The sequence below is a fragment of the Hypanus sabinus genome, chromosome 12 (genome assembly GCF_030144855.1).
Source record: "Hypanus sabinus isolate sHypSab1 chromosome 12, sHypSab1.hap1, whole genome shotgun sequence".
Taxonomy (NCBI): Eukaryota; Metazoa; Chordata; class Chondrichthyes; order Myliobatiformes; family Dasyatidae; genus Hypanus; species Hypanus sabinus.
The window spans coordinates 39,112,227-39,138,485 of record NC_082717.1 but is presented as its reverse complement, the minus strand read 5'-3'; the positions used below and the strand labels follow the sequence as shown (position 1 = coordinate 39,138,485).

Here is a 26,259-nt window from a genome sequence, read left to right as displayed (position 1 = left end):
TTCCGTCACCCTGTTCCCCCGCCAATCCACCAGAGATAGGATTCCTCTTGTCCTCACCTACCACCCCACTATCCGCCGAGCCAGGCTTACTACAATTTACAAGGAAACTTATTCAGTTTATGCCAGTACATGCATAGTACATACCAGTACTATTTGATAGTGATGGGAAGAATTGGAGGAGATGGCAATTGAATGCGTGGCTGAGGAGTTGGTGCAGGGGGCAGGGTTTTAGATTTTTGGACCATTGGGATCCCTTCTGGGGAAGGTGGCACCTGTACAGATTGGATGGGTTGCACCTGAACTCGAGGGGGAGCAATATCCTTGCTGGTAGGTTTGCTGGCTTGGTTCAGGAGGGTTTAAACTAATTTGCAAGGGGGGTGGGACCCGTTGTGATAGAGCAGGGAAAGAAGTGCATGGAGTAAAGCCAGATCTAACATCTAGAGAGGCTTTGAGGAAAGAGCAGCAGAATGAAGGTAGTAAGGTAGAAGGGCTAAAGTGTGTGTACTTCAATGCAAGAAGCATCAGGAACAAAGGTGATGAACTGAGAGCTTGGATACATAGATGGAATTATGATGTAGTGGCCATTACGGAGACTTGGCTGGCACCAGGGCAGGAATGGATTCTCAATATTCCTGGATTTCAGTGCTTTAAAAGGGATGGGGGGGGGGGGGAAAAGGGGAGTAGGGGTGGCATTACTGGTCAGGAATACTATTACAGCTGCAGAAAGGGTGGGTAATGTAGCAGGATCCTCTTTTGAGTCAGTATGGGTGGAAGTCAGGAACAGGAAGGGAACAGTTACTCTACTGGGGGTATTCTGTAGGCCCCCTGGTAGCAGCAGAGATACCGAGGAGCAGATTGGGAGGCAGATTTTGGAAAGGTGCAAAAATAACAAGGTTGTTATCATGGGTGACTTTAACTTCCCTAATATTGATTGGCACTTGATTAGTTCCAAGGGTTCAGATGGGGCAGAGTGTGTTAAGTGTGTCCAGGATGGATTCCTGTCACAGTATGTTGACAGGCCGACAAGGGGGAATGCGATACTAGATCTAGTATTAGATAACGAACCGGGTCAGGTCACAGATCTGTCAGTGGGTGAGCATCTGGGGGACAGTGATCACCGCTCCCTGACCTTTAGCATCATCATGGAAAAGGATAGAATCAGAGAGGACAGGAAAATTTTTAATTGGGGAAGGGCAAATTATGAGGCTATAAGGCTAGATCTTGCAGGTGTGAATTGGGATGATGTTTTTGCAGGGAAATGTACTATGGACATGTGGTCGATGTTTAGGGATCTCTTGCAGGATGTTAGGGATAAATTTGTCCCGGTGAGGAAGATAAAGAATGATATGGGGAAGGAACCATGGGTGACAAGTGATGTGGAAAATCTAGTCAGGTGGAAGAAGGCAGCATACATGAGGTTTAGGAAGCAAGGATCAGATGGGTCTATTGAGGAATATAGGGTAGCAAGAAAGGAGTTTAAGAAGGGGCTGAGAAGAACAAGAAGGGGTCATGAGAAGGCCTTGGCGAGTAGGGTAAAGGAAAACCCCACGGCATTCTTCAATTATGTGAAGAACAAAACGATGACTGGAGTAAAGGTAGGACTGATTAGAGATAAAAGTGGGAAGATGTGCCTGGAGGCTGTGGAAGTGAGCGAGGTCCTCAATGAATACTTCTCTTCAGTATTCACCAATGAGAGGGAACTTGATGACGGTGAGGACAATATGACTGAGGTTGATGTTCTGGAACATGTTGATATTAAGGGAGAGGAGGTGTTGGAGTTGTTAAAATACATTAGGATGGATAAGTCCCCGGGGCCTGATGGAATAATCCCCAGGCTGCTCCACAAGGCAAGGGAAGAGATTGCTGAACCTCTGGCTAGGATCTTTATGTCCTCGTTGTCCACAGGAATGGTACCGGAGGATTGGAGGGAGGCGAATGTTGTCCCCTTGTTCAGAAAAGGTCATAGGGATAGTCCGGGTAATTATAGACCAGTGAGCCTTACGCCTGTGGTGGGAAAGCTGTTGGAAAAGATTCTTAGAGATAGGATCTATGGGCATTTAGAGAATCATGGTCTGATCAGGGACAGTCAGCATGGCTTTGTGAAGGGCAGGTCTTGCCTAACAAGCCTGATAGAGTTCTTTGAGGAGGTGACCAGGCATATAGATGAGGGTAGTGCAGTGGATGTGATCTACATGGATTTTAGTAAGGCATTTGACAAGGTTCCACACAATAGGCTTATTCAGAAAGTCAGAAGGCATGGGATCCAAGGAAGTTTGGCCAGGTGGATTCAGAATTGGCTTGCCTGCAGAAGGCAGAGGGTTGTGGTGGAGGGAGTACATTCAGATTGGAGGGTTGTGACTAGTGGTGTCCCACAAGGATCTGTTCTAGGACCTCTACTTTTCGTGATTTTTATTAACGACCTGGATGTGGGGGTAGAAGGGTGGGTTGGCAAGTTTGCAGACGACACAAAGGTTGGAGGTGTTGTAGATAGTGTAGAGGATTGTCGAAGATTGCAGAGAGACATTGATAGGATGCAGAAGTGGGCTGAGAAGTGGCAGATGGAGTTCAACCCAGAGAAGTGTGAGGTGGTACACTTTGGAAGGACAAACTTCAAGGCAGAGTACAAAGTAAATGGCAGGATACTTGGTAGTGTGGAGGAGCAGAGGGATCTGGGGGTACATGTCCACAGATCCCTGAAAGTTGCCTCACAGGTAGATAAGGTAGTTAAGAAAGCTTACAGGGTGCTAACGGGCAGTTGGTGCAGTTTGGGCAAAAGTCCAGCAAATAATTCTCCACACTTTCCTCTATCTCTAATGTATCCCACTACCAAGCACATCTTTCCCTGCCCCCCTACGCTGTCTGCTTCCTGCAGGGATCGCTCCCTATCCGATTCTCTTGCCCATTTGTCCCTCTCCATGGATCTCCCTCCTGGTACTTATCCTTGCAAGTAGAACAAGTGCTGCACCTGCCCCTATACTTCCTCCCTCAGTGCCATTCAGGACCCAAAACAGTCTGTCCAGGTGAGGCGACACTTCACCTGTGAATCTGTTGGGGGTGTAGATGACTCCTGATCTGGCCTCCTGTATATTGGTGAGACTCGACCTAGATTGGGAAACAGCTTTGCTGAGCATCTGCGCTCTGTCTACCAGAAAAAGGGGATTTCCCAATGACCACCCATTTCAATTCTATTAACCATTCCCATTCCTACATGTCAGTCCATGACCTCCTCTACTGCTGTGATGAAGCCACACTCAGGTTGGAGGAGCAACACTTTATATTCTGCCTGGGTAGCCTCCAACCTAACGGCAAGAATGTAGATTTCTCAATCTTTCAGTAGAGGCTACCCCCCATCCCTCCCCATTTCCCATTCCCATTTTCCTCTCTCACCTTACTCTTTTACCTGTGCATCACCTCCCTCTGGTGCTCCTCCCCCTTCCCTGTTTTCCATGGTCTTCTGTCCTCTCCTATCAGATGCCCCCTTCTCCAGCCCTTTATCTCTTTCAGCAATTGACTTCACCCCACCCTCCTCCTGGTTTCACCTATCACCTACTATCTTGTATTTCTTCCACCCCTTCCCCCATCTTCTTGCACTGACTTCCTGATGAAGGGTGCCGGTTTGAAATGTCGACTGTTTACTCCTTAGATGCTGCCTGGTCTGCTGAGTTCCTCCAGCATTTTGTATGTGTTGCTTAGATTTCCAGCATCTGCAGATTCTTTTTCTTGTTTATGATTGGTTAGACATGACTTCCACACAGAAAATCATTTTGGCTATCCCTAATCAACCCTTGTCTATCCAAGTGCTTGGATACATTCAGTCCCTTAGAATATCTTCCAGTTACTTTACCGCTACTGATGTCAGGCTCACCTGGCTGTAATTTCACTGCTTATTTTTAGAGCCTTTCTTAAACAATGGAACAACTTTAGCTATCCTTCAATCCTTTGGCACCTCACCTGTTATTAAGGATGATTTAAATATCTCTGCACTAGCCTTCCATAGGGTCAAAGTGAACACGTTGTCAGGCTTTGTGTATTTATCAACTCTAATTTGCTTCAACACGGCAAAATATCCTCCGCTAATCTTTTTATGCTCCATGACCTAACTGCTGTTTTGCCTCATTTCTATAGAATTGGCTAGCTCCAGAGTAAATACAGATGTAAAAATCCATTTAAGATCTCCCCCATCGCTTTTGGCTCTATGCATAGATCTTCACTCTGATCTTCAAGAGAACCAATTTTGTCCTTTCGTATACTTTTGCCTTAATATATCTGTAAATGCCGTTGGAATTCTCCTTCAACTTGCCTACTATTATAACCTCATTTCCTGTTTTATCCCACCTGATTCCTTGTTAAGTGGTTTCTTGTATTTCTTATACTCAAGTACCTGATTTGTTTTTCCTGCCTGAGACCTGCTATGCATCACCTCAACAATCAGTGTCTCAGCATCTCTCAAAAACGGCAGTTCTCTAATCTTTTATCCTTGTCTTTTTATGACAATAACATACTAACTCTACTCTCAAAATTTCACTTTTGTAGGCATCCCACTTACCAAGCATATATTAGCCAGAAAATAATGTGTTCAACCACACTTGCCAGATCTTTCGATTACTATCAAAATTGGCCTTTCTCGAGGACATACCCATACATTTCTCATTCCACAATGCCACCCCTCCCCCTTTAACCCCTCCTGTTCTATCTCGTCTATCACCCATGACTACAATGTCATAATACCATGTGCTGATCCATGGCCTGAGCTGATCTACCTTTCCTACAATATTCCTTGTATTGAAATATGCAGAATGCAGAACATTCGTCCCACCATGCTCAGCCTTCCCATTCCTGACTTTGTATGTAGACTTAACATCAACTTTTCCCAGAATCACCCTAGTAGCTCTGGTGCTCTTGTTTACATCCTCTGCAATTCAATTTTACACGCACCCCCCCCCCCCCATGCAACCCTAGCAAACTTCCCTGCAAGGTTATTAGTCCCCCTCCCATGCAGGTGCAAGCCATCTGCCTCTACAAGTCCCTTCTGCACCATCTCCTTTGCCATGTGTTACACTATATTATCTTCCTCTTCCCAGCCATACTACCATGTGGTACAAATAGCCACAGGGGTATTCTGCACTGTCTGCCCATCTCTTTTCCTCCTCCTGACAGTCATCCAGTTAGCTGTGTCCTGCACCTTGGGTATAACTACCTCTCTGTATCACCTATCAATCAATCAATCCCTCAGCCGCCCTAATGATCTAGAGTTGCTCCAGCTCCAATTCCTTAACATGGTCTATAAGAATCTGAAGCTGGTTGCAGATTTTTGCAGATGTGATCATCGGGAACACTGGAGCTCCTCCATGCCTTCCCACATCCCGCAAGAGGAGCATTTCAGTATCCTGTCTGACATCCCCACTGCTTTAACTGTGCAACAAGAAAGAAAGAATATTAAACAAGTAGTCTCTCTACTGCCTCTGCTCTCCTCACCAATGCCTCTATGAGCCAAAGATCAATACCTCACTCTAAAACACTGGCCCACTCATTCCACTTAAACCTGAATTCTTTTTATTGGCCCATGCTAAGTGCCTAATTACACACAATGCAACATCTCCTAGTAATGTGCTGAAGAAATGTATACATAAAGTATCGCATGCAACCCTCTTTAATTTCACCACTTACTGCAATGTTTATTAAGATTAGTGCTAGGTTAAAACTCACTTGGCCAGATTTATATCCTTGCTCGTTGTTTCCTTATATTACCTGTAACCTGTGGTAGCTGGTTAATACATATTTGTTGTTTAGATATTTCTTGCAATGGTGCCTTATTTTTGTTAGGAATCCTTATTCAGATAGCATCAAGGAGATGCTGACAACCTTGGCTACAGCAGCATACAAAGTGGGACTGAAGGTTCATCCTAATGATCAGGACCCACGCGTCCCTATAATGTGCTGGGGAAGCTGTGCATACACAATTCAAGCAACAGGTTAGTCATGGTGAATGCCAGCAGAGAGAGTTATTACTTAAATGCAGATTTTCCAGGAAGTGAAATAAAATGTTTTTGAATATGTGTTCAGAGCAGAAAGTGCTGAAAAGTGCATTCCAGGCAACTTCTTTTGAGAGAGGAACAACTTGCATTTCATTAGAATCGGGAAGAATTAGATAGAAAAGAGGTTATGTTACCTAAAAAGACAAAAGGGAATTGAAAGAACTAAAAGCATAGTCTGTGAAAAGGTGAATATCAAACTGTATCATTTTTATGTATTGTATTTGATGAATGAATCATTGTCTGGGTAGTAGTCTTAAAACGTGGTTAAATTTATTTGGTAATGTTAGTATTACTTAGACAACTGAAATTCACTTTGTTTAAGACCAAGTAATGTGTAAGCTCTTCCATTTATTTCCAGAGCGTTTCCTGGCAGATGAAGAAAAGCCACTGTTTGGTCATCTACCATGTAGACAGGTAGGTATTATAAAAATGTACAGACTATGCACAATTACAAAGTAAAAATATGAATCTGAAAATGGTATTTGAAAAGTCAAAAGCTAGATGCTAGTAATAGAAAATACTCAATGTTTAGCAATTCAGGCAATATCTGTGGAGAGAAAAACAGTTAACCTCTCATGGTTGAATGGTCATTGATCTAAAATTCTAAAATTCTTCCTCTCTGGCTGACCTGCTGAGTATTTATGGCATTTTTTTCTTACTATTGGTCATCGTCACATTATGACCATTGGGGATATGATATTTGCCTTTACAGAATTCAGAAATTAATAAAAATTGGAGATACAAATAAAATTTATACTCTTGTAGTTTTTGTGTGGGACTAAAAATAAATAATACAATTTTTTTTTCAACTTGCTATATGTGATGTGCATTTGTATTATGGTAATTGAATACAAAAAACTGGTACAAGATTGATTTGGCAAGCCTGGTTTAAGATAACTCAAAGACCTCTTTAAAAGGGTGACTAGGGAGAGACCATCAGGGCTGCCTATGTGTGGAGCCAAAGGAGATGGCTGAGATTCTTAATGTCTATTTCTCCTTTGTGTTTACTAAGGAGACATGAGAGTGATAAGTGATGAGGTTTTAGATCCTATACATATTACAAGGAAGGAGGTATTTAGAGTCTTGAAGATAATTAATGGGGGAGATCCCCTGAGCATGACCAAGTGCAGACTGAACCAGATTGGAGGCTAGGGGAGAAAATGCATAGGCAATGTAGAGATATTTGCTTTGTTGTTAGCCACTAAATCTGGAGAGTATCTAATACTATTTCGTCTGTGCTGTATAACTCTTGCTCATTTCCTAGGAATGCAGCCCGCCACACCAATAATGCTGGGTTTGCCTGCATGTCTAGAAATGGCATGTTCAGATTGCAGTTGCATATGTCAACTGGACTAAAAGGTTTTATTTCAATGGAATTTTTTAAAAGCAATGGGAGGGGTTCTCAACTGAGGAAAAACAGTTTTACATGACTGATGTACTTTGATGAAAGGGAATTTGACATGTCTGTAGATGCCTGAAGTAATAGGACTAATGGACTAAGTGATTAAGCAAGTTAGCTGGGCTCTTTATTCACCAAGGTAGAGGATGTAAAAGTAGAGAGACCAAGCTCGAATTTTATAAAAACAATAGTTATCCCATAGCAGATATATTATATCAGCAAGGTGTTAGTACTTGAGAAATAATGGAGCAGAGAATGTTGGAAAGAAAGACCATGCTGGGATGATTGTAGATCAGGGGATTATGACATATGTTTAAAAGAAAAATAAAAGGCACAAAAGAAGTTGAGTAAATGATCTTTTAGCCACAAAATGCTGGGTGTCGAAAAAGTGATTCTGAAAGGTGCTAGAATTGAGAACATGTGTTTAATTTCTTGAATAAGCTATTTATATGCTCCAGCCTGCAAGGCTGTTGAGTCAGCAACAAAGTGGGATCAAGTTGGTTGGCTGACATGAACACAGCAGGCCGTATGGCCTCTAGTGTCATAAACTTCCATGTCTTTGAAAGGCTCTAATCAGATACAAGTTATTTCACTTTTGTTGGCATATATTTTCACTTGTTTTAACTAGCTATACTTTATTGTAGGATGACTGTCTGAAGGCATTAACCCGATTTGCTGCATCACACTGGACTGTGAGTTTTCTGTCTGTGGTTCAGCAACACTATGCCCGACTGTTAGCAGGTTTGTATATTATAGTTGTTGAGTACTTAATTTTAACTGGAGAAATTCTTGTTGAAGAAGCAAAAAATTTTCAGATGCTGCAGATAAAAAACAAAAAATGCTGGAGATATTCAGCAGGCCAAGCACCAACTATAGAGAGGGAAACAAATATTTCAAGTTGATGACTGATTAATGTTTTGGATTGATGACCTTACATCAGAATTGGAACATGGAAAAGATGGGTGAAAGAACAAAGGGAGTGTCTGTGATCGGGTAGAAATCCAAGTTGGAAATTTGAAATAAAACCAGAAAATGCTGGATACACTTAGCAGGTGCAGAAGTGAGTATGAAAAGATGAACAACTAATATTTCAGAACCTACTCTCCAAAGATGAATGCTTGTTTATTAAGGTTGATCAGTCTTCAGGAGTGCAAATAGAAAGAAATAACTAAAGGCACTCACGCAAAAAGTTGGGTGCTAAAATGCAAAACAGATGCTGGAAATACTTAGCGGATCAGGTGGCATTTGTGGAGAGAGAAAAACTGAATTAATGTTACAGCTGGATGACTTGCCACAGAACTGATCGTTCTGACATAAATCAGAAAGGCTGATTATCTGAAGTTGTTGAATTCAATAAGAGATGCGACATGCATAGCCAGAAGATGAGATGCTGTTGTGCGAGCTCAAGTTGGGCTTCACTGGAACAGTGCTGGAGGCCAAAGTCTGATGAGAGTGGTATACAAAATAGTCATCACACCTCTGTTTCATTTGCCAAAGTGTTGGCGAGAATTCTCAATCCCACTATGATCAGCTGTATGTTACATTTCTGGTGCTGTCTCACCAAGAGACCTTTTATAATTATTTAAGACTTCTTTATTGTAAATTTTATTTTACATTTTTAATTCAGGTTTTATATTAGATACACTACTGTAGACCAAAATTGTAATATGGATAATTTGTTCTGTTATATTTAACTTTGAGAACAAATGAATGAAAGATCATTAATTTTTATTTGGAGTCCTCCAGCCTTCTGGTTGCCTTCTGTGACAATAAGTTCATCTAATAACCGTAGCATACTAGTCACAATTTCCAAAGTTGCAGATGACACAAAACTTGGCAATTTTGTAGATTGGAGATAGGTATAACAAGGCTGGTGCTATGAGCAGGAGATTGGCAGGTGCACTTCAGTGCAATTAAGTAGTCCACTTTGAAATTTCCTTGTTTAAAGGATATATTTTTTAAAGGATGCAAGAACAGGACCATAGAGGCATGTGCGCACATATTATTGAAAGTAACAAGGCAGATTGAGAAAGTTGTTAATAAGGAATGCACAAGTTTGGATTTTATCAGAATCAGATTTATTATCAACAGCATGTGTCATGCAATTTGTTAACTTAGCAGCAGCAGTTCAATGTAATATATGATAATATAGAAAGAAAAAAGTAAGTAAATCAGTAAGTATATATATGTATACACACACACACACACACACACACACACAAAAACCCCATTTCCAGAAAAGTTGGGATATTTTCCAAAATGCAATAAAAACAAAAATCTGTGATGTTGATTCACGTGAACCCTTATTTAACTGACAAAAGTACAAAGAAAAGATTTTCAATAGTTTCACTGACCAACTTAATTGTATTTTGTAAATATACAAAAATTTAGAATTTGATGACTGCAACACACTCAACAAAAGTTGTGACAGAGTTAAAATAAGATTGAATAGTGCACAGAATATTCAGGTAAAACCGGTTTGGAAGACTCCACATTAAGCAGGCTAATTGGTAGCAGGTGAGGTATCATGACTGGGTATAAAAGTAGCATCCATCAGAGGCTCAGTCTTTGCAAGCAAGGATGGGTTGTGGCTCACCCCTTTGTGCCAAAATTCGTGAGAGAATTGTTAGTCAGTTCAAAACATAGAAACATAGAAAATAGGTGCAGGAATAGGCCATTTGGCCCTTCGAGCCTGCACCGCCATTCAGTATGATCATGGCTGATCATCCAACTCAGAACCCTGTACCTGCTTTCTCTTCATACCCCCGATCCCTTTAGCCACAAGGGCCATATCTAACTTCCTCTTAAATATAGCCAATGAAGTGTTTCCTGTGGCAGAGAATTCCACAGATTCACCACTCTCTGTTTGAAGAAGTTTTTCCTCATCTCAGTCCTAAACGGCTTCCCCTGTATCCTTAAACTGTGACCCCTTGTTCTGAACTTCCCCAACATCGGAAACAGTCTTCCTGCATCTAGCCTGTCCAATCCCTTTAGAATTTCATATGTTTCAATAAGGTCCCCCCTCAATCTTCTAAATTCCAGTGAGTATAAGCCTAGTTGATCCCGTCTTTCTTCATATGAAAGTCCTGCCATCCCAGGAATCAATCTGGTGAACTTTCTCTGTACTCCCTGTATGACAAGAATGTCTTTCCTCAGATTAGGGGACCAAAACTGCACACTATATACTAGGTGTGGTCTCACCAAGTCCTTGTACAACTGCAGTAGAACCTCCCTGCTCCTGTACTCAAATCCTTTTGCTATGAATGCCAACATACCATTTGCCTTTTTCACCGCCTGTTGTACCTGCATGCCCACCTTCAATGACTGGTGTACAATGACACCTAGGTCTCGTTGCATCTTCCCTTTTCCTAATCAGCCACCGTTCAGATAATAATCTGTTTCCCTGTTCTTGCAACCAAAGTGGATAACCTCACATTTATCCACATTAAATTGCATCTGCCATGAATTTGCCCACTCACCTAACCTATCCAAGCCACCCTGCATCCTCTTAACATCCTCCTCACAGCTAACACTGCTGCCCAGCTTCGTGTCATCCGCAAACTTGGAGATGCTGCATTTAATTCCCTCATCTAAATCATTAATATATATTGTAAACAACTGGGGTCCCAACACTGAGCCTTGCGGTACCCCACTAGTCTCTGCTTGCCATTCTGAAAAGGTCCCGTTTTCTGAAGGAACATTTCCCAATGCAAGATTGCAGAGAATTTAGGTCTTTCTAAGTCTACAGTACATAATATTGTGAAAAGATTCAGAGACATCTCAGTGCATAAAGGGCAAGGTTGGAAACCACTGTTGAATGCACGTGATCTTCGAGCTCTCGGGTGGCACTGCCTAAGAAACCGTCATGCTACTGTGACAATTATAGCCACCTGGGCTCGGGAGTACTTCGGAAAACCATTGTCACTTAACACAGTCCGTCACTGCATCCAGAAGTGCAACTTGAAACTGTATTACGCAAGAAGGAAGCCATACATCAACTCTATGCAGAAACGCCGGCGAGTTCTCTGGGCCCAAGCTCATCTCAGATGGACCGAAAGACTGTGGAACCGTGTGCTGTGGTCAAATGAGTCCACATTTCAGCTAGTTTTCAGAAAAAACGGGCGTCGAGTTCTCCGTGCCAAAGATGAAAACGACCATCCTGATTGTTATCAGCGAAAGGTGCAAAAGCCAGCATCTGTGATGGTGTGGGGGTGCATCAGTGTCCACGGCATGGGTGAGTTGCATGTATGTGAAGGTACTATTGACTCTGAGGCGTATATTAGGATTTTAGAGAGACATAGGTTGCCATCAAGGCGACGTCTCTCCCTGGGACGTCCATGCTTATTTCAGCAGGACAATGCCAGACCACATTCTGCACGGGCTACAACAGCGTGGCTTTGTAGACACAGAGTGCGTGTGCTTGACTGGCCTGCTGCCAGTCCAGCTCTATCTCCTATTGAAAATGTATGGCGCATCACTAAGTGGAGAATCAGACAGTGGAGACCATGGACTGTTGAGCAGCTGAAGTCTTATATCAAGCAAGAATGGACAAAATTTCCAATTGCAAATCTACTACAATTAGTATCCTCAGTTCCAAAATGATTAAAAAGTGTTATTAAAAGGAAAGGTGATGTAACACAATGGTAAGCATGCCTCTGTCCCAACTTTTGTTGAGTGTGTTGCAGCCATCAAATTCTAAATTTGTGTATATTTACAAAATACAATTAAGTTGGTCAGTAAAACTATTGAAAATCTTTTCTTTGTACTTTTGTCAGTTAAATAAAGGTTCGCGTGAATTAACATATCACAGATTTTTGTTTTTATTGCATTTTGGAAAATATCCCAACTTTTCTGGAAATGGGGTTTGTATATATATGTGGAACGAGCTTCCAGTAGAAGTGGTAGAGGCAGATTCGGTATCGTCATTTAAAGTAAAATTGGATAGGTATATGGACAGGAAAGGAATGGAGGCTGAGTGCGGTTCAGTGGAACTAGGTGAGAGTAAGCGTTCGGCACAGACTAGAAGGGCCGAGATGGCCTGTTTCCGTGCTGTAATTGTTATATGGTTATAGTTATATTGAATAGATTAAAAAAGAGTGCAAAAACTGACATAATTCAGTAGAAGGCATGGAATATAAAAGCAAGGAATTAATGTTGGAACTGTGTAACATACTAGTCTGGCCTCAGCTGGTATAGTGTGTTCACTTGTGGTTGCCACATTATAGGAAGGATGAAAGTGGTGTTACAGAGGGTCCAGAAAAAATTTCCATGAACAGCTCTTGAGAAATTAGAGTTACAAGGATAGATTAGAAGGGAAGATGCAATAGAGCATAATATCTAGACATAGTACAGTGGGAGGCTATTCCCTTTGTTGGATGAGGCAACAGGTATAGAATAAAGGCACAGGGAATTAAAAGTGATATGATTAATAACATTTATACACAGCACATGTATGGAATTTGAAGCACATTGCCTGAGGATATGGTGGAGGCAGATTTCGTTGTAGCCCTGAAGAGGGAATTATTGAAGGGTGAAGAGCAAGCTGCTGTGTGTAGTTCTAAAGAACAGTTGTGATGGAGAGCTGGTATGCACACCATGAGCCAAGTAACCTTCAACTGCAACAATTGTGTTTTTCTACAACATTTTCAGTTCCAGATAGTACAATGGAAAATGAAATTTCAGAAAAAGTAAACATAGTAAGAGTAAACATAGTAACATTGTGCATAGTAAGAGCTGCATTATTCTAAGATATTGCCTGTTTCCGAATGATTAGAATAATGGCATCAATAGAAGGTGTAAAATCTTTCTTCTTTCTTTTTCAATCTTTTTATTAAATTTCATATATAAAAAAAAACAGCACATAATAATGAATAGATTACAGATTCAATAAACTTGAGATTACATTAGTAATAGGATAATAATATCCTATTAAAACATCCATCAACAAAAGGTACATAAATCAATCAAGTCTATATAAATATGTATGAAAAAAAACAAAAATAATCGTCGAAAAAAGAAAAAAAAATTGAAATTATATATGAGAAAAAATATATATTGAAAAAAAATACTAAACTAAAACTAACATGGGCAATAATAGCACTTTATAAATATATAAAGGTGTCAAGAAAAGAACTCCGGAACTCCATACCTGAACAAGTATAAGTAGAGAAAAGGATCTGAAATAGGCCAAATTAATTCATATGAAAGTGTCGAATAAATGGTCCCCAGGTTTCTTCAAATTTAATTGAAGAATCAAAGATAGTGCTTCTGATTTTTTCCAAACTCAAATAAGAAATAGTTTGGGAGAACCACTGAAATGTAGTAGGAGGATTTACTTCTTTCCAGTTTTGTAATATAGACCTTCTGGCAATTAATGTTACAAAGGCAATCATTGAAGGTGTAAAATCGAAGCTCAGATTTTTGTCAGCAGGTCTCACTCTCCTATCCCACTTTCATTTAGATATGTAATGAAACCTGTCATTTTTCTCCCTTACTCTTCTCAGTTCTGATACCCGATGATGATGATAAGACGCAGGTTCCTCCTTCTATTCTTGATGTTGATATGTTCCATTTGTTGGTATGTGACCAATCTATTTTTATTCTTCTAACATTCTCTTATTTTACAGATAGTTTCTGTTTGTTCACTGAGATAAGTCTTGATAAGTGAAGAATGTTGGATTGGAAGTTTAGTAAAAAGAATGTTGAGCTGCCACTTTAATTTGCTTCCATGTCTCCAAGAGAGTCTTTAATTAAAGATAATAAGCTGTAATTTGAGTGATTGCATTACATTTCTGGGATCATTTCAACTTAAAAATACAGCTCATTTTAATTTTTACCTTTGACAGAAGAAAATGCTTTGATATTCTGAATTCGGAAAAATATTAACCTTGTGGAATATCACTGTAATGTTAATATATCTTCAAGTAAAATCATATCCTGAGTTATAAATGGCAAGCCTTTTATATTTCCAGAAAGTAGAATTCCGTAACAAAATTAACCATTGCCAGGGTTTGCAGTTGTTGAATGTATCCCCTTTGCAATTTTATTCTACTGCAAGTCCAGCTAACCCTTGTCGTGAACATTTGGCTTTGTTATCCACTTTATGTTTAAAATGACAGAGACTAGTGGCAGTAACTATAAAGGACTTCAAATCTCCATTGAATTATTAAATTAGCTTCATTTTTGATTGTTTACTCAAACATTTATTTTTTTTTACTAGCATGGCAAGTTCAAGTATTGATTGATCATCCTAATATTTATCTAATATACCACATTACTTGATTGGTTAAATTTCTGTCTGCAATTTTTCAAGTTTGCATATTAAATAAAGTATTTCCATTGCTTTTCTAAATGGCCTGAGCAGAGTGACAGTTCTTTCTTTCTGCCTGCAGGTGACCTTGGTGCTTTCATTCCCAACTGTGCACTGTCATGATTTCACAGGAGTCAGCTTAGCTGTTGGTGTTCTTCATCTTTTTCATTTAGTTACCATGGCACATATTGTACAGATTCTACTTACATCTTCAACAGGTACTTTATGAAATATTCCAATTTTTTAAAAAGGTTGAATAACACTGGGAAAATGCTGTATGCATGATGGTTATATCTAACATGGGGTTATCACATTTTAGAATTATATATTTTTGGGAGCAAGATAAGTCTAGTTTAATAAATTAGTTACGTTGAGTGTACTTGAAAAGCTTCCCTTTGGCATGCTGAAGTGAAAGTATTAACTTCATTATTCACTGCATTAGAGGAAAATAATATGGACCAAGAAAGTACTGATGGGGAAGAAGAAGCTGCTGCCTTTACTTTGTATGACAAACTCAGGCAATACTCAGGAAGGTAAGATGCAGTTGATACAATAAGTATTCTTTTGGGGTTAAAATCATCTGGGAAAACAAATTGAACTGCATGGGGAGGTATTGGATTTTGGTAAATAAAGGTACTTTCGGTGTTAATTTGCTTTGTTCACCAACTTATGTTTATGTTAATTTTAATTTTAAATGTTAATTCATGTTTTATGTTAATTTTCAGTATTTATTTTTCTTGAACTTCGTACCTGCTACTATTTTCTTGGATTGTTGATAATTCAGAGACTACTTAAAATTCCATCATGGTAGTTCAAAGATATGCAGTCAATTTTAAAAATAATTTCTAAAACAAAATCTTATTATTGAAAGTTTATCATGGCAGCTTTTGTAAACATCCAGCTAGCTTATTAATATCCAATATGGAAGGCTGCCATCTGTCTGTCTACAACTAATATCAATCACAGTCAATATAGTTCTCTTTTAAGTGACTAGCAATTGTATCAAATATCACAGAAGAATAGTTTACCAGTAGATGTAGAGCTACTAGGACTTGATATTCCAATCCCAATGATAAAGTCGGCACTCTCAATGTTGGCAGTAGGCTTGGAGTAGTGACGAGGAGGGTAGCTATGTCATCAGGGTCATTAGGTGGGCACCCTCCTTCTTTGACGTTTCGTTGATAAGCCCATGATGTCTCCAGAGGGCTCAACGGTGCTACCTGGCGTCCCAGATACACCCCCATCAGATCCGTACCCTCCTGTCTTCATCTTGCAGCCCAGTTGTTGTCTTTCCTTTTCATCCAAATCCAATTGCTGCTTTCTTCTGCTGCATTTGACAAGGACTTGATTGTTTGTTGGAGGGAGACACCCCTCACCCCCACTTTCTGGTCGTGGATGTAGAAACAAATCCCCTGCACTTCTACAAGGAAAATCTTGGTCTTCCAGCCGTTCTGAGCAACTTCAGTTACCAGTTCAGAGTACTTGGTCTTTTTCCTCTCATAAGCTTCTTCAACACCATCTTCCCATGGTACTGTCAATTCCATAACATATGCCAGCTTGGCTCTTGTGGACCACAGGACTATGTCTGGCCGGAGTGTTGTAGCCACAACGTCTGGGGGAAACACAAGCTTCTTTCCAAGTCCACATCCATTTTCCAATCCTGAGCAACATGCAGAATGCTTATATCCTTTGATGTTACTTGGTGCTCTGGAGGTTGGCCTGCTGGTACAAATCGGTTAATGTGGATATTTCCTGCCGATTTTTGTGGAAGAGGATTTACGGTGGTTTGCCTCTGTTCCAAGATTGATGCCAGCTGTCTGAGAACTTGGTTATGCCGCCAAGTATACCGCCCCTGGCTGAGGCTCATGGTGCATCCTGTTAAAATGTGCCTTAGTGATCCAGGTGCTTGACAAAGAGAGCAAGTGGGGTCTTCTCCCCACCACTGTTTCAGGTTTTGAGGTGTTGGTAGGAGGTCATAAGTGGCTCTGATGACAAAACTTAGCCGAGATCCCTCCATCTCCCAGATGTCATGCCAACTGAGTTTCCTCTTTTCCAGGCTCTCCCAATTAGTCCGTTGGCCCTGCTTGGCCATTGAAATGGTTCTGGCGTGTCGCTCTGCCTCCTCCTGTCCCCTCACCTCCTCCACCACGAGCCATCTCTTCTGCACTGATGTTGCCTTGTGCCATTGAGGAGCCTGTGGGACGAGCCTGAGACTGGCTCTCCCATGTTGGACTTGGCCAACCACATCCCTGAAGTGAAGAGCAGACCTAACACTCTGAACAGCTTCAGATGGGGTCCACTTCCTCCCCGTTGCCACACGGGAGGGCTGCTGTTCGAATAACAGTATCTTCAGATTCAGTGAGGGTAATGACCAACCTTGCTTTGGTGCATTTGAATTCTTCCACAAGACTTGTAATTGGTAGTTCCAATTTGCCGTTCCCATACAGTCCAACAGGACTTAAGTATCGTGGAAGTCCAAGCCACTGTTTCACATGTGTGCTGATCACTCTTTTGAGCTTTTCCACCTCGTTGATGGGGATTTCATACACTGTTAAAGGCCACATGAGCCTTGGGAGTATGCCGAACTGGAAGCACCACAGCTTGAGTTTTCCTGGCAGTAAGGTCTAGTTGATGTGAGCTATGTACGTGATGGTATCCTTTTTGAGTTGTTTAAGCTGCTTGGTGTCCTTGTGCTTAGCATCATACCATCGACCCAAGCTCTTCACTGGCATTTCTGAAACAGTTGGGACAGGTGTACCATCAATATGAAATCTTTGGTCCGTGACTTGACCTTTGACAATGGAGATGCTTCTGCGCTTGTAAACCTCATGGACTAGGAATGTGCTCACTTCTTCTCAATAAAGAATGTTGAAGAGCATGTCAAGAACAATAACTTGAAAATGTTTAAGGTCAACTTGACATAGTCAGAGTCGTTCAGCATGGAAGCAGGTCCCTCAGCTCAACTTGTTCATGCTGGTTAAGGTATCTTCATGTTAATTGTCAAAAGTAGCATCTTGTATATCTCAGCAATCTTCCAACCTAGCATATCATATTAAAGTTCTGAAATCATTCTACATCGAGCAATGAAAAGTTGATGGAAATTAAGCATTTGTATGAAAAGAGTTTTCTCATTGTTAAAAGTGATAAACTTAAAGTGAATATTGCAGATGATGCTTTTGCTGCAAGCAATACCTATTTAATAATCCTGGTCAGATTCAACCTTCAGTTATGGTTGCCAGCAAGTTGCTGAGCCTGCTGCATGCTCTTATTTTCCCATCATGAGTTCACAGATCTTTTTGTTGGATGTCAGTGGTTAGGTGTTTGTAGAGCTGCTTCTTTTCACTTGAGTAAAAATAGAGCTTCCAATCTAGAATGCCTTATTCCTGTAGACGATCTCCCTATCATTCCTACAAACCACTTGTCAGGGTTGCCGATAAATTTTGAATGGTGAGGCAGTCTCTGTCTAAGAGGACTTGTTCTTGTGGGATCTACAGGTCCTTAAAAGCTTTGATGTTGATTTTTTATAGCAACACTTCTGTTGATATTGATGTTTTAGGGCCAGCTTGGTGGTGTTTTAGAATGGACTGGATGCTTGGAAATGGTCATTGTTACCTCTCTGTGTGGGTGATGTACACATTGCAGTTTCTTACTTTGACATAATCTAACAGATGTCTGTGTTTGGGCTGGAGTGCTGTCATGACACCTTGTGCTTGTCATTTCATGATGAGCACTGTTTCATCGGAACGACCATGCTCATCTTGTGAAAGGGTGCTAATTGGTCTTCCATACTCTTCCCATATCAATTATGTCGGAGAACTGGGTCTCTTCTCACCTTGGCATTGAAATTGCCCAGGAGAATGGTTTGTCTTATTTTGGGATGCAAAGCAGTATTTTTCAAGGTTGGAGTAGAAATCCTCTTTAGGTTCACCAAAACTTCTAGTGTTGGGGCATATGCACTGATGATCAGAGTATTTTGGTTCCATGTTGGAATGAGTCACAGCTTCATAAGGGATTTGCTAACTCTTGGAGGTGGTGGGGAGTGTTGTTGCATAAATGAAATCGCCAGAGAGAATTACTGGTAGATGCAAAGCAGCTTCTTTATTCAACAAAACAAGGTACGGCATAATATGGAGACTCTTTTGGTGGAAAGGTCTGCTGGCCCAAGGTGGGGCTTGATATTTATTTGCTAAATGCACAGGACAATTCCATATTTACAAAAGTATAGAAAATGCTTCCTTTTGAAACTTCATACAAACTTCGCACCTTCTGATTCACATCCATCCCACAGACACCAGCAGCCTCTGGACTGGGATCCACAGCTTTTAGGAATTCATTATCCCGAACTGAATCCACAATACATTATCAAGAAACAGAAGACTGGTAGCCAAAGCCATTTGCTAAATGTAAATAACCTAAACCCAAAAATCACTCTAAAAATTCCTTCTCTTGGCCCTCTTGGACAAAAAAAAATAAAAGGCCAACCTAAGAGGATCTACTCAAATAGAAAACTCCCTCCCCCACCCAATTTTGTGTGTCAATATCTACCCTAGCATTCCCTAATCACTACCTACCAAATGTTAATCAGAGTGGTTGTTCCAGAAATTTGAACAAGTCTTTAGAAATGCTGCTTCTTTTGTGTGCCTGTCGGCTCTTTCCCTGCAGACCGATTGCAGCTTTATCACATTCCTTGTCTTCACCCCTTCATTCTCTGGTCGCTGGAGCTCTTTCTTTCCAGCAGCACCCACAGGCCTTGTCATTGATGTACAGGAAGGGGTTAGGATGGTCCCTTTGCCAATGTCTGCAAAGACCTCTCCCCAGTGGCACCCCCTTCTGAACTGTCCGGTTGATCACTGGCGTGACAGCTGAAAGGGCCCAGCTCCTCATTCAGACTGTGGGTGACTGCCTTCAGACGCCGTGTACAGTCTGAAATGCCATCAAAGTTGTGGAACTTGCTGCCTCTGCTTTAACTTAAAATCCCTCCCCATCTATTTTCTAATATCTTTTCTATTCTATGCTATTAAATTCATCATCCACCTTCAGCAACCAGCGTTCATTACAGAGTACCATCATCATCACACTTTAGCAAGCTATTCACAGTTTTCTGTCACACTCTCTGTGTCCTCTGCCACACTCACAGGGTCTTCTGCCTTTGCGTTTCCTCCGGGTGTGTTTTCATCAGCTGTGGTCAGTCTGGTATGGCTGGGTGGTGTTCCTCTCTTAGGTCCTCTGTAATTACATGGTTACTGGGTACACTTGATCCCCCACTCTGACAGTGGGAGCAACACGAGGGTGAGTCCATAAAACCATAAGACAAAGGAGCAGAAGTCGGCCATTCAGCCCATCAAGTCTCCTTCGCCATTTTATCATGAGCTGATCCATTCTCCCATTCAATCCCACTCCTCCACCTTCTCACCATAATCTTTAATGCTCTGGCTACTCAGATACTTATCAATCTCTGCCTTTAAATACACCCAGTGACTTGGCCTCCATTGCCGCCCGTGGCAACAAATTCCACAGATTCACCAGCCTCTGACTAAAATTTTTTTTCCGCATTTCTGTTCTGAATGGGCGCCCTTCAATCCTTAAGTCATACCCTCTTGTACTAGACTCCCCCACCATGGGAAACAATTTTGCCACATCCACTCTGTCCATGCCTTTCAACATTTGAAATATTTCTATGAGGTCCCCCTTCATTTTTCCAAGGAGTACAGTCCAAGAGCAGTCAAACATTCCTCATATGTTAACCCTCTCATTCCTGGAATCATTCTAGTGAATCTTCTCTGAACCCTGTCTAACGTCAGCACATCCTTAAATAAGGAGCCCAAAACTGCGCACAGTCCTATGCTTTACTCTGAGTCCAGTGTTTCCACTGGCTGCCTCGCCAAGTCTGCACACAGACACAAGTATCACTGGTTAAGAGTACTATCTATGGCCCTATCCATCTGGGGACAAACTCTGCCCTTTCCAGCAACACCCTTACCATGACTTGGTCGTTGGGCTGTGGAAGGGCTATCTTCTTTCCCTCTGGCTCTCTTTGATCAGCGATTCGCTGCTGTTGTTTTGCTTGCCTCTTCAATACTTTAAGTTGGTTGCAAAGGTCTATCACATACTGTGTCATTCTATCCCTGTAAGCCCCGGACTCACAAAAACCTGTAAGAGCCCAGTAAGGGAGTCACATTGCTCGTCCTATCAATAATTCGTAGGGGCTGAAACCCAGTGTGCTTTTTGGGGTTGTTTAATCTCATCAGGGTTCCTGATAATACATCAACCCATGTCTTTCCTGTCTCAACTCTAGTTTTGCCTAAGGTGTTCTTGATCGTTCGGTTGATCTTCCTCTATTTAACTAGGTTTATCTTTACTTGACCACAATCTTGTTTCTGTCTACCCCACACTGCTGGGAACCGCTGGCTCCAGTCTCTAATGATCGGGACAGCTGCGACTATGCTAGCCAGGTTCTGTATTCTATTGGTTATACATGTTCACTGCCCCTGGCTTGTCCATATTATTTCTCCCTTTCCCGAATCTATAACGGCCCCTGCTTCCCTTAGGACGTAATTCCAAGGATAGTGCCCTCATTATTTGGACATACCCAGAAACACACTGGAAGCTGCACTTCCCGGACTTTGAGTTATTTGCAACTCACTTCTTTCTGCCTTCACTATTTTCCCTACTACACCTCAAATATAAATAGCCTGTCCGGTTGTTGGCAACGGTAGGTCCATTATCAATACCAAGGCCCCTGTGTCCACTAACATGTTGCATTGCAGTCCCCCTAACGGGGTTGAGGGAGGGGGGCATCACTAAGATGCCAGACTAGATCATTCTGGATGGAGAAGCCCACTCAATGAGGTGAATGTTTCCCGTTCTGTATGCTCCTCTAGAGGAAGGTGTATCCACCATATTGTTATTTTAACTGGCCATCTTCTCACATATTTCAGGCAGTGCAGCATTGTGGTCTGGCACTTTTGGAATAGTCCATGAGGATCTTGGTTTCCAAGTCTAGAACTTCATATTGCAGAATGGAAAATCTTGATCCAATGACAAGGGGTATAAAAAGATCAGGCCCTGCTGTTTGGGTAGTGTTAGACTTGTCTTTGAACCTGTATGCACATGCACAGGGTATGGTCTCTGATAAAGCAGCATTTGCCTCTTTTTTCACTTCTCACCCAGTCACCAACTACTGAGCCTATCTGCACACTGGGTCCCCTTCCTAGACCCTGGCTAGGGTCATAAAACTGGTCCACATTCATAAGTAATCTGAACGATAGCTTGAATGGGGTTAAAACATGTAACAATCTACTTAGAAACATAGAAAACCTACAGCACAATATAGGCCCTTCGGCCTACAGAACTGTGCCGAACATGTCCTTACCTGAGAAATTACCTAGGGTTACCCATAGCCCTCTATTTTTCTGAGCTCCATGTACCTGTCCAGGAGTCTCTTAAAAGACCCTATCGTATCTGCCTCCACCACCGTTGCCAGCAGCCCATTCCACGCACTCACCACTCTCTGTGTATAAAAACTTACCCCTGATATCTCCTCTGTACCTACCTCCAAGCACTTTAAAACTGTGCCCTCTCATGCTAGCCGTTTCCACCCTGGGAAAAAGCCTCCATCCATGCGATCAATGCCTCTCATCATCTTATACACCTCTATCAGGTCACCTCTCATCCTCCGTCACTCCAAAGAAAAAAGGTGAGTTCACTCAACCTATTCTCATAAGGCATGCTCCCCAATCCAGGCAACATCCTTGTAAATCTCCTCTGCACCCTTTCTATGGTTTCCATATCCTTCCTGTAGTGAGTTGACCAGAACTGAACACAGTACTCCCAAGTGTGGTCTGCCAGGGTCCTGTATTGCTGCAACATTACCTCTTGGCTACTAAACTCAATCCCACAATTGATGAAGTCCAATGCACAGTATGCTTTCTTAATCACAGAGTCAACCTGCGCAGCAGCCTTAAGTGTCCTATGGACTCGGACCCCAAGATCCCTCTGATCCTCCACAGAGTCTTACCGTTAATGCTATGTTCTGCCATCATATTTGACCTACCAAAATGAATCACCTCACACTTTTCTGGGTTGAACACCATCTGCCACTTCTCAGTCCAGTTTTGCAACCTATCAATCTCCCACTAACCTCTGACAGCCCTCCACACTATCCACAACACCTCCAACCTTTGTGTCATTAGCAAACTTACTCACCCATCCTTCCACTTCCTCATCCAGGTCATTTATAAAAATCACGAAGAGTAGCAGTCCCAGAACAGATCCCTGAGGCACAACACTGGTCACCGACCTCCATGCAGAATATGACCCATCTACAACCACTCTTTGCCTTCTGTGGGCAAGCCAGTTCTGGATCCACAAAGCAATTTCCCCTTGGATCCCATACTTATTAACAGAACTCTAAAGTTTGCATTTCCAAACCAAGTACAATGCTTTCTGTAAAACCAGGGTTCATCATGCTGAAAATGTAGCTTTTTAAATTTTGTAATATTCCTAATTGTATTTCCCACTTGTACTTTCTGTTTCATTCAATTAACTTCCGCTCCCTACTATAATAATATTGAAGTAAGAAGTAATGTTGCTTGCTTGCTGAGAGGTCTGAAGGTCAAGATAACATATATTTTATGTGGAAAGCATAATACAATTAGTGATTGGAGGCAGATGTGAAAATATGTATATTAATTTAGGTTAGCAATTTTGTAATACAAAAGTAAGCTATTATAAGGTTTAAATTGAAATCTTTTGTTTAGGTACAGTGTTGTGTATTCAAGTCATTTATTGTCCTATGCACAAATGCATGTGCAGTGCTTTGAAAAAGTATTCAGCTCCCATAACTATTTTCACATTTTACTGTTTTATTTTCTAATTTTAAAACATACTGTATTCAAGTAAGATTTTTTGAGCTAATCTACCAAACATTGTGCATCGTGTCAAATCAAAAGAAAAACTTGCCATCAATTTACTAAAAATTAAAAACCAGAATTATGACCAGAACATCTTGACTGGTATGTGGAAGCTACTGCACAAGATCGAAATAAGTTGCAGAGACTTGTAAAATTAGTCAACTCTCTCATGCGTCCAACCTCTGTAGTAGCCAAGACATCTTTAAGGAGCGGTGCCTTAGGAAGGCAGCGCCCATTATTAAAGATCCCCACCACCCAGGACATGCCCTCTTCACACTTTTACTATTGGGAAGGAGGTACAGAAGCCTGAAGGCACACACTCAGTGATTAAGGAACAGCTTCTTCACCTCTGCCATCTGTTTTTTGAAATGGACGTTGAACCCATGAACACTACCTCATTATGTTTTTGTTTCTGTTATTATGCACTACTTATTTTAACTTAAGTATTTAATAGCCGTACATATACTTAATGTAAGTCAGTTTTTTTCTCTATATTTATTTGTCATGTATTTATTGTACTGCTGCTGTAAAGATAAATTTCCCAAAATTTTCAGGTGATATTAAATCTGATTCTGGATAAAGTATTCATTCCTACTATGTTAACTATCCTCATGTGCAATACTGCATATCACCTTACCACCTCACCCAGTTTGCTCATGTAGAAAATTGGAGGATAAACTGCTTTCAATGAATTCATAAGAATAAATATGCCCTTTCTCTGTGAGGTCCTTTAGTATGATAAATTTTCAACAGACCAAACCAAATTGAAGACAGAAGAGCATTCAAGACAAGTTAAGGAAGTGATAATAGAGAAGCACAAATCAGGGAAGGGTACAAGACCATCTCAAAGGCACTGAACATACCTCAGAGCTCAGTGCTGTCCATTGTGTCAAAATGGAGAAATATGAAACAACAGCCACGCTACCTTGATCAGGCCACCCCTCTAAACTTAGTTGCCAAAGAAGAACAGCACTTGTAAGAGAGGCTGCTGTGATGCCAACACTTACTCAGAATGAGCTGCAAAAGTCAAGGGCTGCAACTGGAAATGAAGTTCATGGCTCCACAATCTGAAAGGCCTTTATGGAAGAGTTGCAAGGAAGAAGCCCTGGCTAATGAATAGCATATCCTTGCCTGTAAAGACTTTGCAAAGCAAAGATACTGTAAAGATGTGGTAGAAGATGTTATTGTTGGATGAGAGTAAAGTGAAACTTTGTGGCCTCAACACTAAACAGCACATGTGGCATAAATCCAATACTGCACATCAGCCAGGTAACGCCATCCCTAATATAAAGAATGTGGAGGTAGCATTATGCTACAGTGATGCTTTTCTGCAATAGGGATTGGAAATCTGGTCAGGATTGATAGGATCATGAATACTCCTAAATACAGAGAGATCTGGGATAAAAACCTTCTAGCCTCTGCCTCAAAGCTTAAACTGGAGAGGAAATTTGTCTTTTGGTAGGACATCGACCCGAAGCACACTGCCAGAACTATCTTGGAGTGCCTTCAAATGAAGAAAATTGATGTCCTTGATTGACAAGTCAGAGTCCTGACCTTAACTGATCAAACATCCCTGGGAAGACCTCAAAATTGCTGTCCACCACTGCTCCCCAAATAACCTGGCACAGCTTGGCAATTTTGCAAGGAGAAATTGGCAAATCTCGCTGCATCACATTGTGCAAAGCTAATAGAGACATCCATAAAGACCACTGGCTGTAATAGATGCGAGAGATGGTTCAATTAACTTCTGAGCATAGCAGGAATAAATACTTTTGAATTGCTGACACTTCAGATTTTGAGTGTTTAGTTTTTCATGTTTTGCAATTGACCCTGTTTTTTGGGCTCTGCTGTGAAAAAAGGAGCATGTGATTCAGAAATAAAAATTGTCAGTTAACTTAATCAAAATCCCTGATTGTAATCCTTATTTATATGTAAAAAGGATTGGGGCTGAATACTTTCACGAAGCACTGTATGTACAGGTGTAATGAAAAACTTGCAGCAGCATCACAGGAACATAGCACTATATAAGCAGCATTCACAAGAAAAACATAAACTTCGCAAGAAAAAACAGTAGAAAAAAATCAAAGTCCATTGTCATACAAAGTGATATGTGTTGTCTTAGTGTTGCAATGATGATTATGGTTTTTCTGGTTGGTTTGATGACCAAATGATTGAGGGGAATTAACTGTTCTTGAACCTGATGGTATGGAGCTTCTGTCACTCTTTCTCATTGATAGCTTCAAAAAGATGGCATAGCCCAGATTGTAGGGACTTTTGGATGTTGCTGCCTTGAAGCAGTGCCTTCTATGGATAATACTGATTTTAGGATGGGATGTGCTCATGATGTATTAGGTAAAGTCGTGCAACTTATTACATTCCTGACCATTTGAATTACTATATCAGACTATGATGCAACAGTCAGGATACTTTCAACAGTACATCTGTAGAAGTTTGTTAGGGTTCATTGACAAGCCAAACCTCCTTATCCTCCTAAGAAAGTAAAGATGCTGGCACACTTATGATTGTATCTATATGCTGGACCCAGGACAGGTCATCCAATAGGTTAATGCTCAGAAGTGTAAAGCTGGTGACTTCTCTGCATTC

General features: G+C 41.2%; 1 protein-coding gene across 5 annotated transcripts in view; it reads left to right on the top strand.

The window, feature by feature from the left end:
• Positions 1 to 26,259, top strand: part of ubr2 (ubiquitin protein ligase E3 component n-recognin 2) — a 222,762-nt gene that overhangs the window by 179,649 nt on the left and 16,854 nt on the right. For all 5 annotated transcript variants that reach the window (XM_059985777.1, XM_059985778.1, XM_059985779.1 and 2 more), the window contains 6 exons: positions 5,824 to 5,972; positions 6,394 to 6,449; positions 8,079 to 8,175; positions 13,938 to 14,011; positions 14,826 to 14,961; positions 15,186 to 15,276. In XM_059985777.1, the coding sequence (XP_059841760.1) occupies positions 5,824 to 5,972; positions 6,394 to 6,449; positions 8,079 to 8,175; positions 13,938 to 14,011; positions 14,826 to 14,961; positions 15,186 to 15,276 (603 nt within the window). The remainder of the gene's footprint in view (positions 1 to 5,823; positions 5,973 to 6,393; positions 6,450 to 8,078; positions 8,176 to 13,937; positions 14,012 to 14,825; positions 14,962 to 15,185; positions 15,277 to 26,259) is intronic.